The sequence below is a fragment of the Hydra vulgaris genome, chromosome 06 (genome assembly GCF_038396675.1).
Source record: "Hydra vulgaris chromosome 06, alternate assembly HydraT2T_AEP".
Taxonomy (NCBI): Eukaryota; Metazoa; Cnidaria; class Hydrozoa; order Anthoathecata; family Hydridae; genus Hydra; species Hydra vulgaris.
The window spans coordinates 14,440,840-14,455,691 of record NC_088925.1 but is presented as its reverse complement, the minus strand read 5'-3'; the positions used below and the strand labels follow the sequence as shown (position 1 = coordinate 14,455,691).

Below are 14,852 nucleotides of genomic sequence, written 5' to 3'. Positions count from 1 at the left end.
TATCGTTAACGTGACGTTTATTCAAAAGAAAAAAAGTCGTAAGTAAAAGCATTTAACCGCAATTGTAAACTAATAGATTTTTTTGTTAAAGAAACAGTTTGTTTCATTTTTTTTTTTTTTTTATTAAAAATTAGTTAAAAAAAAAAAAGTGTTTAAGTTTTATCTTAAGGAATTAAATATATAAATTCCTTTTAAATATAAAAATTATTTTTAGTCATAATAGTTTAAAAAATACACGATTTATTTTGATGTAAAAATTTTATTAATAACATATTTTGTTTATTGTAATAAATAACGTGAAGTTTTAATGACGTTCATTTAATTTATGAAAATAAATTATGATCACGAATATGTTATCGGTAACTGATAAATAACAAAAAAAAACTCTATTGTTTAAAAACATTATTAAAAAGAGTTCACAAATTAAATAAGAAAAATTTATTAACAATTGATAAAATAACCAAAAACCAAATGTAAAATCATAAGAAAATAAACAAATATTTTACGTTTCATGAAAAAAATATTTTTTTCAAAATAAAATTTAGTTTATATTTAAAAAAAATAATAAAAATGATTTTTTTTAATAAGAACTTTGATTTTATTTGTAACTTTTGTTATAGTGAAAAAAAAACAACTCTTTGTATGATTTTTAAAGCGTTAATAAAATAACTTTAATTACAATGCGGTACTTGTAAAGACGCTTGTGACGCAATATAACGTCTAACGATGCAAAATATATTTGCTGAGTTGAGTTACTTAAAAATGCGTTACGCGTTTTCGCTACGCAGCGAAATCTGGTAACAAGGCCTGGTATATATACATATATATATGTATATATACATATATATATGTATATATACATATATATTTATACATATATATATATATATGTATATTTATATATATACATATATATATGTATATTTATATATATACATATATATATGTATATTTATATATATACATATATATATGTATATTTATATATATATATACAGGGCGTTAGCCAGAAATAAATTTTATACTGCGTTTTTGCCGTATTGGGAATTTTTATTGTTGTTCTTCTGGAAAATGTTGCCAATTTTCTAGAAAAGGTCCTAAAAACCTTAGAAAAACACTAAAAAAAAAAAGGTTATTGACTTTTGGGAATTTTAAGCCCATTGGGAATTCCGCGTTATATGCGGCACTATTGGGCTAGCTAACACCCTGATATATATATGCATATATATATATACATATATATATATATGTATATATATATATGTATATGTATGTATATATATGTATACATATATATTATATATATAATTTATAAATATGTATACATATATATTATATATATAATTTATAAAAATAATTTATGATCGTGATGATAAATTATGTTATTGGCAAATGATAAATAAATAAAAAAAACAACCCTTTATCGTTTTAAACGTTATTAAAAAGAGTTCACAAATTAAATAAGAAAAAATTTATTAACATTTAATAAAATAACCAAAAACCAACTGTAAAATCATAAGAAAATAAACAAACATTATTTTACGTTTTAAGAAAAAATATTTTTTTGAAAATAAAATTTAGTTCATATTTGAAAAAAATAATATAAATGATTTTTTAAATAAGAACTTAGATTTTATTTGTAACTTTTGTTATAGTGAGAAAAAAACAAACTGTTTGTATGATTTTTAACGCGTTAATAAAATAACTTTAATTACAATGCGTACTTGAAAAGACGCTAGTGACGCAATTTAACTTCAAACGATGCAACGAGATTTCGCTACACAGCGAAATCTCGTAACAAGGCCTGATATATATATATGTATATTTATATATATACATATATATATATATATGTATATATATATTTATACATATATATATATATATTTATATTTATATATATTTATATATATATATATATATATATATGTATATTTATATATATACATATATATATATATAGGTATATTTATATATATACATATATATATGTATATTTATATATATACATATATATGTATATTTATATATATATATACAGGGCGTTAGCCAGAAATAAATTTTATACTGCGTTTCTGCCGTATTGGGAATTTTTATTGTTGTTTTTCTGGAAAATGTTGCCAATTTTCTAGAAAAGGTCCTAAAAACCTCAGAAAAACACTAAAAAAAAAAAGGTTATTGACTTTTGGGAATTTTAGGCCCATTGGGAATTCCGCGTTATATGCGGCACTATTGGGCTAGCTAACACCCTGATATATACTAGGGCTGTCCAAAAAAAATTTTTTTTTCAGGTTTGATTGCATAGTTGTTTATTTTGTGCCATTTGACATAGTAAATAACTGTGCAAAAAATCTTTCCAATCAGATAATGTTTAGGGGGTGCTCAATGACCATAAAGTTTTACGAAAAATGTGAAAAACATGGAAAGAGTAACAAAGTTCCACAAATTTCTAAAACCCGGTTAATTAGATTTTTCAGATTTGATCAGTTTTAATTATCTCTAAATATTAAATTCTGAATACAAATTACAATCCACATCCACTTTAGACTGGTTTATTAGCAGAGAAATTAATGAAATAAAATACTGCAATACGACTAAAGTTCTGCGGTTTTTGTTATATCAGAATTTTTCCAAAATCAAAACTCATTCCAATAACGTCACCAATTATGTCCCAGAAATTAAGCAGATGAATAACTGCTTTTGCTTGGGCTTCTCCAGTTCCAGCTGATAGTTTTGCTATTCCAAGTATTTTGTCAACATTGTGACCTGTCACACCTACAGATAGCCGGTCAACATTTGCTTTAGGGGCTGCAGAATTTGTACGATCTATCATCAGTTTGCCATCCCAGTGGACGATTAATGGTGGTTTGTCCAAATCGCAGAATTCAGTTCGAACAGTGGCTTCAATATTTGATCGCTGATAGGTTCGTTTTCTACGGACTGTAGAACGTGACAATGATCTATCATCGAGGTTCTGTCCACCAGCCCTTGCAATTGCTGCTGCTAGTATAGTAAATTTTGTGTCAGATAGATTAATTCTGTCTAATGTTGATGAAACATCAGGCGAGTCAAGAATTGTATCTAAGATACATTGTCGTTTTGGAGTACTTGCTAAACTTGATTCAGCTGACCCTGAAGAACTTGCTTTACTGACTTGTTGTCTGTAATAAACAGGGATTTCTATCTCAAAATCTCTATCAACCATTTTGTCATTATCAACAGCATCGTTATCGTTGTCATCACTATAACTTTCGTCATGTAAAGGTTCAATAACAGGAACTATTGCACTCGCACCAGATTGTCTTTGCTCTTCTTTTAGCTTTCATTCTCTCTGCTTGTTTCCTTGCTTCATTTCTTTCTTCTAATTTTGAAAGTTCTTTGTCCTCTCCAAACATCACCATTTTTCTCTGACATCTCTGATCCAATAAAAATTCTTTATCTTCTTCAATTCTGATCATGGTTTCAGCATCCTTGTGGGCTATGTCAAAAAGTAGGCCAATGGTGTCTGTAAATGATTTCTCTCTCGATTTCTGAGAATCTGACAATCTGGATTTATTTTTATTAATTTAAATTCCTGGACTAAAGTTTTCAACTTTAAGACTACATTCGGATGAAATGCTGTCGGAATACGGGCTTTATTCCAAATAATAATCAGTTTTAAGACTTTCAGGCACTGACTTTTTGGTTGAATTAAGATGATAAAAAAATGTTTTTAAAACATCAGATGTTAAGGGAAGAACTTTATCTGGAAGATTTGGCTCTGGTTGTCCAATTAAAAAGATTTTGGTTTGAAGTCGTGTAGAGATAGCAACACGAGATGATGCTGCCATTTCAATGATAACTGAAATATTATGAGAAAATCAAAACTCAATACCATATTATACAAACTTATCATTCAGTTGTTGGTTTATGCAGCTGCAGCAATATATTATAATAATTATTACTAAAGAAATTAAATAAATATTTTCAAATTAGAAATTATTATCTGCACTTAATAACAAACAATACACTACCAGACTACCATGCTAGTTTTCTGTAATAGGTTACTAAGGTTAGGTACTATCAAAATATTAATACATTTGTTGTCAAACTGAAATTCCAAATAAAAATAATATTTATACTTGAAAACCTTTTTATTCTGTTTGAACAAATTCTAAATTGAGTTAAATAATAGTATTAAAATTATGAATACAAATTTTAACAAAATGATATAAACACAGTTGTTTTAAACACTAGCAGACATTTTTTAGTCTGGTGCCCTGATGACAGTTAATCTGCTGCACTTTAATTAATCTATATAGCATGCAATCAGACAATATTTCAGTGGAAAAAATCTAACTAACCAGGTTCTAGAAATTTTTGGAACTTTGGAACTTTTTACACGTTTTTGACGTTTTTCGTAAAACTTTATGGTCATTGAGCACCCCCTAAACATTATCTGATTGGAAAGATTTTTTCCACAGTCAATTACTATGTCAAATGGCACAAAATAAACAACTATGCATTCAAATCCGAGAAAATTTTTTTTTTCCTGTATTCACATGAACAGCCCTAATATATACATATATATATACATATATATATATATATATATATATATGTATATATATATATGTATATGTATGTATATATATGTATATATATGTATACATATATTATATATACATATATTATATATACATATATTATATATATATATATATATATATATATATATATATATATATATATATATATATATATATATATATATATATATATATATATATATATATGTATGTATGTATGTATATATATATTAAATCTCGGACCTCTGGGTTCTGAGCCAGAACTCTAACCACTGTTTTACAGCTGCTCTTAACTAAAAAAAAAAATTAACTCAATTAACATAAAACTGAACAAACTAAAATGTTTGGTTCATTTAAATCATGTTTTTAATTACGATTGTAATTAAAAACGTGATTTGAACTTTAATTAATAATTAACTTTGAATCTTTTATTTTTACGTATGTTTATAGAGTGTTATGGGAAACCCTTAAAACAAAGGAACAATTTACTTTTAATGATTGTTTAAAAAATATTCACGCTTCAGGCTTGGTCAGAAAGTGGGAGCGATCACTCTTGATTACTGACCACGGAAATAATAATTAATTGCAAAAAACTGGCCAGATTTTTCAGTCGTTTTGAGAATATTTAAGAAGACAAAATAAAAGCGCAAAAAAGATTAACTGGATCAATGAGAGACAATTACAAAAAAAAATAAACTAGGAAAAAAAAAAATTTTAACGCGAAAAAGCTTAAAGCAAAATAAATTTGTTTAGAACAAATATTTTCGAAATATGGCTCTTTTTTTTTTAAAATTAATTGACATTTTTTTATATAAAGTAGCATCTTACGATTGCTTAATAAGGAAACAAATGTTCTTTTATTTATCAAATAGTTTAATATAATTTTTATTTATATACTCTTGTCTCATTTCCAGTGCTTGATTAAAGAAGGATGGGGGTAGAGAGGGCTTTAGCCCTGGGCCCCACAATGTTATGTGCCCCAAAGTAGTCAAGAAGACCCTTTTTTTTAGTCATGTTGACACTGTGGCTCATAAAAGAGGCCTCCAAAATAAAAATAGCCCTGGCCCGGAAAACTCCAACAAGATTCTAATAAAACTGACGATACTTTTAGTTTTATTTAAGCTAAATTATTTTATAAATAAAAAAAAATTTTAATTAACTATTTTATGCTTCACATAGTTTGAAAAGTTTAATATATTTGAAACATTTCTTTATAGTAAGATGAACCCATGAAATAATTAAATAATTGAGTTAGAAATTAAATTAACTAGATAAAAATCAACTGAAAAAGTTAAAAATACTGCATGAAGAAGAAGCGGAACTGCTTTACATTACCGTTGATGATGTTTAGTGAGTGTGCTTTTTAATTTTAATTAGTATTTAAAACAGAAAAAAGTAACTTTAAGTTTAAGTATAGGGTCATTCCATGCCAAATGGACCAAAACTTTAGGATTTCAACAATGAACCCCTCAGATTTTGATAAAACTTAGTGGGTTTCTTATTAATGAAAAAAGCAATTCCTGAAAATTTCACCATAAATTCTTTTGTGGTTCATGAGATATGGTCATTTGAAATTTCTGATTTTTCCAAAAATATAAACTTCAGTAGCAAAAACATGTTTTGTTCATACTTTAAAGCTTTATATTTTAAAAACAAAATTTCAGAAAACCTTCTAGTTTTTTTTATTGTATACAACTCTAGATTTACTTTAACAAAACTTTGACATTGAATTCTCCAATGTCAAATTTTTTCCATAAAGGCTACCTGAAAAACCTAAAAAAAGGTTTGCAAATATAAAAAGTTGATTTTTGATGAGTCAATATACAAAACCTGCAGTTTAAGAAGTGAAAAGACTTATTTTTTTAGGTAGGCTTCCAAAATTTACTGATAAAATACAATTCAGTAAAAAATTATTGACTTCTAAAAATGACTGCAACTAAAACTTAGGAAAATGTGCCTCCACTTCAAACCACCGGTAACCTAGGATCAACACTGGTTTTTAAAATTTCTTTTTTTTTCTTCTAATTTAATAGACTTTATTACAGTGATTTCAGAAAAAAAATAGTGGGTAAGTTACAAAATAAGAACAATGAAAATTGTTAAAAATGCATTAAAAACATCAAAAATAAAGTTATTGTTGTACTTAAGTTTGTATTATTTATAGTAATACAAAGTATGTATGAATTGAAAAGTATTTTATATTCAGTACTAGAAATAATTCTTTAATTAAGCCTGAATTAAACCCAGTTTTTAAATACTCTAGTTCTTTCCTGCCCCCTCCCCTGTCCATTTACTTTTTAACATTCACATTTCCCCCCAGAACTTAGAAAAAAATTGTAATTGAACACTTCTCCTTACACGATGTGTCTGGTTTTATGTCTGATGTATGAAATGCCTTTATGCCCAAACACACCACTGAACATGAACATAAAAACATATGAAATTTAGTTTTTGATGTTTTCATATAAAACTTATAAATAACCTATTAGGTAAAAATGAAAAGACTTTTAGTCTAATTTACCTAATATTTAATATCATGACTATAAATTTAATAATAAGAAACCCACTAAGTTTCATCAAAATCTGAGGGGGTCCATGTTGGACCTTGGTCCAGTTTGCATGAAATGACTCTATAATGAGTTTGTAAGAATGGCAACTAAAGCGAAAATTAATAGAGTTAGTAAACCAATATATAAGAACTTAAAAACTTTTCTTTCTTTGGGGAAAAATCAGTTATTGGGTATACTGAAGAAAATGGATTAGTTGTTAAAATATGGTGAGAAAAAGATTTGTAAAATATGGTGAGAAAAAGATTGGTAAAATTGCTTTTAAAGACTACATTAGAATAAAAAATAGATACACAAACTTATGTTTACATAAAAAATACTTTTTAAATAAAAAAAAAGAATATACTAATAAAATCTATAATATGTTATAAACTTTCAAGACTTTGACAATTTAAAAAATATATATTTAAAACATTTATTTTTGTAAAAAAATAATAATAGTTTAAAATAAATACGGTTTTGCAGATATGGCTCAGAGAATGAGTCATAGTATTAAATAATAGTTTGTTTGATAACATATTCTTAAAGCAATTTATGCTAGAAATCTCAAAACTTTTATTTTGCGAAAAATGATAGTTTAAAAAAATAATATTTTTTAATAGCTTTATTCAATCAACAGAATGTGTAATATCAAAAATGTTAAAACTGAAAATTCCTTTTAATTTAAAAAAAACTTTCATTCAAAAAGTTATTTAAGTTTCTTGTAAACATGTTATAACACTGCCTCTAAAATGTTTATGAAGCATAAATTTAACTTTTTTGTCATAAGGCAAGTAAAAGTGCATTGGTATAAATTTGGAAACTTAAATATTTGTTTGTGGTGCAGTGGTATATACTTGGAAACTCAAATATTTGTTTGTCACAAAAAAAAGTTTTTATTTTTTTTTCAACAAGCAATATTTTTTATTAGTTATAAACTTTTTAAAAGAAAAAAATCATTATTTGCAAAGCTGCAATTTTCAGAAATAATGAAAAAAAAAATAAAATAAAAATAAAATAAAAATTAACAATTTGATTTATTTATAGTAATATTGAGAAAAAAAAGAAATTAATTTATGTTAAATGATAATAAAAAAATGCAATATTAATTACATTTTTTATTATCATTTAACATAATTGTTTAATGTTAAAATAGAAAAGTAATTAAAAACAAAACAGACATTCCATAATATCTACATTTACAAAATAACACTTCTGGATTTTTTTTTCTTTATTTAAATTTGTTTATTATAGTTAATAAATGTCCGTATATAAAAAATATATATACATATATTTATGTATAAATGTATATATTTATTTTTTGTTTTATTTTCTATAGAACCAAGTCAAACATTCCCACAACAAGTAAGTATATTTTCTAATTAGTTTTCTTATTTCTTGCATTACTTGTGAATTTATCGAAAAATAAAGTCAATTTTAAGTTAACATTCCCTAAAAAAAAGTTTCTGAATGCACAAAAGATATTTCCAAAACTCACAAATAACTTAACATCTTATAAGTTCTTTTTTAAATTAATGTGATTACTCTTCTATTTTAAGTGTGAATGATAGTCACTTTAAATAAAGAAAAAAAGTAGCCAACAAATTTTTTAGTTGGTTTTCAATTTAAAACTTATCAAGTGAATCTTCATGTTATAATGATATAAGAGTTTTAAGTGTCTATATATAAGATTTAAATTAATGGCGAATTTTCATTTAAAAAAATGTTTGTATGGTACATATTATTTAATCGCATAGTTTTAAAAACTATTTTATGTTATGAAATAATGTTATAACATTATATATATATATATATATATATATATATATATATATATATATATATATATATATATATATATATATATATATATATATATATATATATATATAATAATAATATTAATAGTAATAGTAATAATAATAATATTAATAGTAATAATAAAAATAATAATATTAATAGTAATAATAAAAATAATAATAATAGTAATAATAAAAATAATAATAATAGTAATAATAAAAATAATAATAATAGTAATAATAAAAATAATAATAATAATAAAGTTTAGGCTGCACTAGAAGTAGGTTCTAGTAAACCAGTTTGCTTGGTTATAGCAGCTGTTGCACTTTTTAGTGCTTGTCATAAAGGTTCTTGAAGAAGTTAACTGACAAGGCTTTGATGACTTTTATCTGTAGCTTATTCCAGATTAGACCATCCAATTTGAGTATTCGAATACTTGATATTCGAATATATTTGCGTGTTTTTTTACTATTTGATATTCGAATATTTTCTCCAATATTCGAATAATTTCAAAAATGTAAAGGCAGAGTAAGCCTTTAAAAAAGTACTGTTAATTTCTCTTTTTGCAAACGAAAAAAATATTTCTCTTTTTGCAAACGGAAAAAATTCTTAGCATTTTTATATAACCTTGAAGTGGAAAACTTAAATTGCATTTTTGTATGGTTTTTATTTTGTGTGACATTATTTTTGTTTGCTTTTAGAAAACAGTCGTTTATTTAGATTGCTTAAAAATATAAATACATATTTGTTCCATAAAAAAAAAATCTTAATAATAATCTTAATAATAATAATTTTTAATATTTTGTGAATTGATAAATATAATATACAATTAAATAAATATAATATAATATACAATTTGTGGTTGCATAATTTGAAGTGGTAAGTTAAAATTTTTTAGATTTTCTTAGATAATTCATCTCTGGTTTTTTTAGCCATGTCAAAAAAATCCAAGGTATGGGAGTTTTTTAAGAAAGACGAAAAAAATATTGGTGAAGCCAAATGTGGTAGGTGCAACACGAACATAGGATGGAGAAGTTCAACTACTGCTATGATTAATCATTTGAAGCTACGACACAACATATTGATATCTAAATCGGTATCAAATGACAATGATGGAGAAAATAATATTCCTACGAAAAAACAAAATACTGAAATAAGTAATATTTGGCCATTTGTAAAAAAAGAATCTTTAAATGAAATATTGTCAAAAGTCGCAGCTTTTGATGGAATGGCTATCACAGCAATGAGTAAATCCCAAGCTATAGCTGGTTACGTGCAACAAAAAGGTTATAAAATGCCGAAAAGTCCGACAACTATTTCAAAATGCATCAATAGCTTTTATAAAGAAAAATGTGTTGAACTGCGGGAAAAATTTGAAAAATTAAAAACAGCAAATCGTAAATTTGCTATTACTGTGGATGAATGGACAGATTGTACTATTTTACGTTATGTATACGTAACAGCTCATGTAATTGGAATAGACTCAAATACAATTGAATGCTATGTTCTGGGTTTAACGGAAATAATTAAGCAGGCAAATGCAGAAACAATTAAACATTTGGTTGAAGCTAAGTTAGCAGACTTTGGGATTTTCTTAAAAAATGATGTTATTGCATCTACTAACGATGCAGCAGCCGTAATGAAAAAATATGGCAATATATTAGGTGTTTTAAATCAACTTTGCCATAATCACGCGCTTCATTTAGCCGTGATGGATTGTTTTTATATACCAAAAAATTCTATTCGCAATGAAGTGTTTGACGATACCGAAGATTTTGTTGATGAAGATGTAGAAGAAGATTCCACAGAAGATCAGTGCTCTGATTACAATTTGGTGTTTATTGAGGAAGATGAATATGATATGACGTTAGATTTTGATCAAATTATTAACAGGTTAAGAGGTGTTATAAGAATGTTTAAAAAATCGGCTACAAAGCATTCTATTTTGCAACAAAATATACATCAAAAAATGGGGAAAAAACTCAAGTTAAAATTAGACATAAAAACACGATGGAATTCTTTGAGTGTAATGATTCGACGATTTTTAATTCTATCAGAATGTGTTAACAAATCCTTAGTCGAATTGAATATTGATCCAATTCCAGAAAATGATAATTTTGCACTACAAAACCTTGTTGATGTTCTGGCACCAGTTAAAACTGCTGTTACTGAATTAAGTAAAAATGATGCAAATCTCATAACTGCTGAAGGAGTTTACAAATTTTTGTTTGAAAAGTTGCAACCAATGCAAACTAATATAGCAAAAAAACTGATACATGCGATCAAAATAAGGATGGATGAAAGAAGAGATCCAGTTTTAATGACATTGATCATTTATCTGCAGAGTGGAAATATACCAAGTTCTAACGCTCATTTTAAATATTCATCAAAAAATGCAGCAATATTATTCGCTGTTAAAGTTATGGAACAAATATATCCACAAATGTTTGAAGAAGAGCAAATTAATAATGATTCTACCTCATCTGATGCAGATGATTTAATAGAATTAACATCACCAGTTGCAGTCGGATTGCAAAAAGAACTCCAAAATGCAATAAGTTCTATTACAGAACCAAAAAACTGTCATGTTAGCAATCGCAGCGAAATTGATAAATATATTGAATTGAAGAAAGAATTTCGTCAATTGGATTCTTTTAAAAAACGGTCGACAACGCTGGACGTTTTGTACAACGCTTTAATAACAATACGCCCTACCTCAACAGCTTCTGAAAGAGTATTCTCAACAGCAGGTGCAATTAAAACGAAAAGAAGAACAAGTCTAAATTTCGAAACATTCAATTCTCTTTTATTTTTAAAATATATGTTTTTAGAAAAAAAATAATACATATATAAAATAATAAAATCGTTCAAAATAAAATATAAAACACTTTTTTAATTAGATTATTATTATTTTTTATTTTTTTAACATGTCATTTAACTTTTTGATAAATTATTCAAGTATTCGATTACTCGAATATTTTCAGATTTTTCTATTTGATATTCGAATAGTTAAAAAGCTCGAATAGTTGGATGGTCTATTCCAGATAGGCACAATTCTATTTGAAAAGAATTTTTCTCTTTAAGCACAGTTCTTTGTTACTTGCTTAGAAATACAATGCGGGTAATCCCTTACTCCACTAGCTGGTCGATCTAAACCAATGGAGCTTGCAATTGTGTTTGGGTAATATTGTTTGATAATGTTGAAATTATTCATCATTTTAAAATATTGAATTGCATCACCTCTATTACATCTTTCAATGTTGTTAAACCAATTTTTGTAAGTCTCTCTAGTATGTCATGTTCTTGAGTTTAGCAACCACCTTCGTAGTTCGTCATTAGACTTTTTCAATTAGTTTGATGTCTAATTGGTGGTAAGGATTCCAAACTGAGGATGTATACTCTTGATGAGGATGGACATAAGAATAATAAAGTAATAAATTTGTTTCTTTCTTCCATATTTTGAATGACCGCTTTGGAGACCCAAGCACAAAATTTGCTCTGGTTAAAACGAATTTTGAGTGATCTTTCCAATTCAGGTTATTTGTAATTTGTATACCAAGATCTTGTTCAGAAAAAGTTTTTTCTAGCGAAGAGACCCATTGTTAAGTATTGTATAATCATATATAGGATTTTTGGGTGTCTTATATAGGAACTTTTGGTGCACACACACATACATATATAGATATACATGCATGATTGTTAATGATTTAAAGTGTTCTGCATTTAAGATTCAAATTAAATTTGGTATATTTATTTAAAAAAATGTAAGTATGATACATGTTTTTTAGTCACATGGTTTTCAAAATTATTATATAATTAACAATTGATAATGATTTTATGTAATTAAAGTTGCTGCTTCTACTGCTACCGCTACCAAACTTCAAATATTAGCAATAAATGTTAGTTTTTCTCAATTTTTATTTAATGAAAATAATAACAAAATTGAAATTGTAATACTTTTAAATTTACTGCAATGTACAGAATAAATAATAATTATTTTATATTAGCAAATAAAGATAAAAAAGTTAAATGGTACATTAAGTTGTTTTTAACAAATGGTTATGCAGTTATTTATGAAAATAGAGCAGTAATCATGCACTACATTTAGATTTATATTTTATGCATTGAATAAAGTTATAAATAACTTAAGATAAGTAATACTCTAGTTTAAGTCATGACTTTTTTGAATAAAATATGTTGCCAAAATTAAAAATAGAATTTTTAAAACACTTGATTATGTTGGGGCAAAAAGTTTTACAAGAGAGTGCTGTACCAGATAAATCCTTTAGTTTGGATCATTATTTGTACCTAAAGTACTTTTTTTTGTACCTAAATTTGTACCTAAACACCTTTTTACTATTAAAGTTTTATCTATTATGTCACTAATTACTATTTAGCAAACTAGAACCATATATTTTATGTTTGACTTAAGAATTACAAATAACTTATGAGCTGGGTAAATTTATTCTGTTTCTAATGTACCAATTATAAGTTTGAATCTTCAAAATGACTGCAGAAGTGCTAAAGTAACAAAAGCACAATTTTTTTTGTTCAATGCTCTGTTTTATGTCCTTTTTCAGATTCAATATGATGACAGGGAAACTAATTCATTCCCAATAAAACTATAAGCAACCATCTATTATTATTAAGTTGGTAATTACTACAAAAAAATATAGTGCATAGAAACAGTTTACAGAGAAATCAGAAAGTTTAAGATTGTATGATTCAAAAAAATATAATGATGGCACAGTTTCAAAGTATGGTAGTGTAGGAAAAAAAAATGAAGATAAAAAAACGGAATTAAATAAAAGTTATAAGAGCATCAAGGAAGAAATTCAGTAAAAATATGCAATTTTGCTGAGGACGAGTCAATGAAAATGAGTTTTAGTCATTTGAGAAGTGATCACTTCTTCGCTCAATCACCTTTCTATTTTTTATTGTTTTCTTTCTTAAGACTGCATACTTTTAGATATGATTTCTGATCTATTTTTCTGCTGTTATTTTTGTTATTGTTGACTATTGCTCATCACACTGAATAGCTTGGCTCTAACATCCAGCTAATTGTGTAAAATGAGTCACTGACACTAGAGGCAAGCCATTCAGAGCATTAAAGTTACCAATGACAACTATATTAGCTGATGGATAAAACTGACAAATTATGGATAAATCACCGACAAATGATGGATAAATCACCGACAACAACTATATTAGCTGACGGATAAAGAGAGAGGGCTTAGTCAATATGACCAGAAATAACATTAAAAAGAGTGCAGTCTTGAGATGAAGGAGAGCGATATAGAATAAAGAGAAATCTGATAGATTGAAGTGGTGCTAAACGAAAGCACATAAAAGAATAGTCTGTGGATTCAAACCTAGTTTGAAGATAAATGGGTTAATCCTTATGAATGTGAATGCCTATTTAATTCGTAAAGACTCTAATAGTGACAGGCCAAGCCTGTGACTATTGGAGTCTTTACAAACTAAAGGAAGATAACCATCAACACTAAGATCGCACGATGAGACAGCTGTACTCAAATTAGTCTTACAAAGAGCAAGTTGGTCTGGTGAACTTTGCAAGAGATTAGACTCAACAGAAGAAATATACAAGCAAAACAAGCCAAAAATATATGAGCACAACAAGCCTTAAGATATGTGAGCAAAATAAGCCTTAAGTAATAATAGAAATTAACTTATCAAAAGAGATGCTAATAATATAACAGTAAGTCAAGAAATAAGAAAAACATCAAAATCATCTTCAGTACTTCTTTCAGTTTTAGGAAAATCTAATTATGATGAAGATTTAAACAATTTTGAAAAAGAGCTTATAAAAAAAAAAAATAATAAAGAAATATGACTAAACAAAGATTTTTGATACAAATTTTATGGGCGACTCTCATGACTGGAAAAAAAGGAAGGTTCAAAAGTGAAATTGAGAGAA

The 14,852-nt window shown here is 26.1% G+C and overlaps 1 protein-coding gene across 8 annotated transcripts in view; it reads left to right on the top strand.

The window, feature by feature from the left end:
- Positions 1-14,852, top strand: part of LOC136081661 (uncharacterized) — a 180,240-nt gene that overhangs the window by 26,067 nt on the left and 139,321 nt on the right. For 3 of the 8 annotated variants that reach the window (XM_065799292.1, XM_065799297.1, XM_065799293.1), the window contains exon 3: positions 8,454-8,479. The exons of 1 other annotated variant lie outside the window; for it this stretch is intronic. In XM_065799292.1, the coding sequence (XP_065655364.1) occupies positions 8,454-8,479 (26 nt within the window). Of the gene's footprint in view, positions 1-5,839; positions 5,919-8,453; positions 8,480-14,852 lie in introns of those variants that run through there. 4 more of the 8 variants (XM_065799291.1, XM_065799290.1, XM_065799295.1 and 1 more) reach the window with 2 other exon arrangements.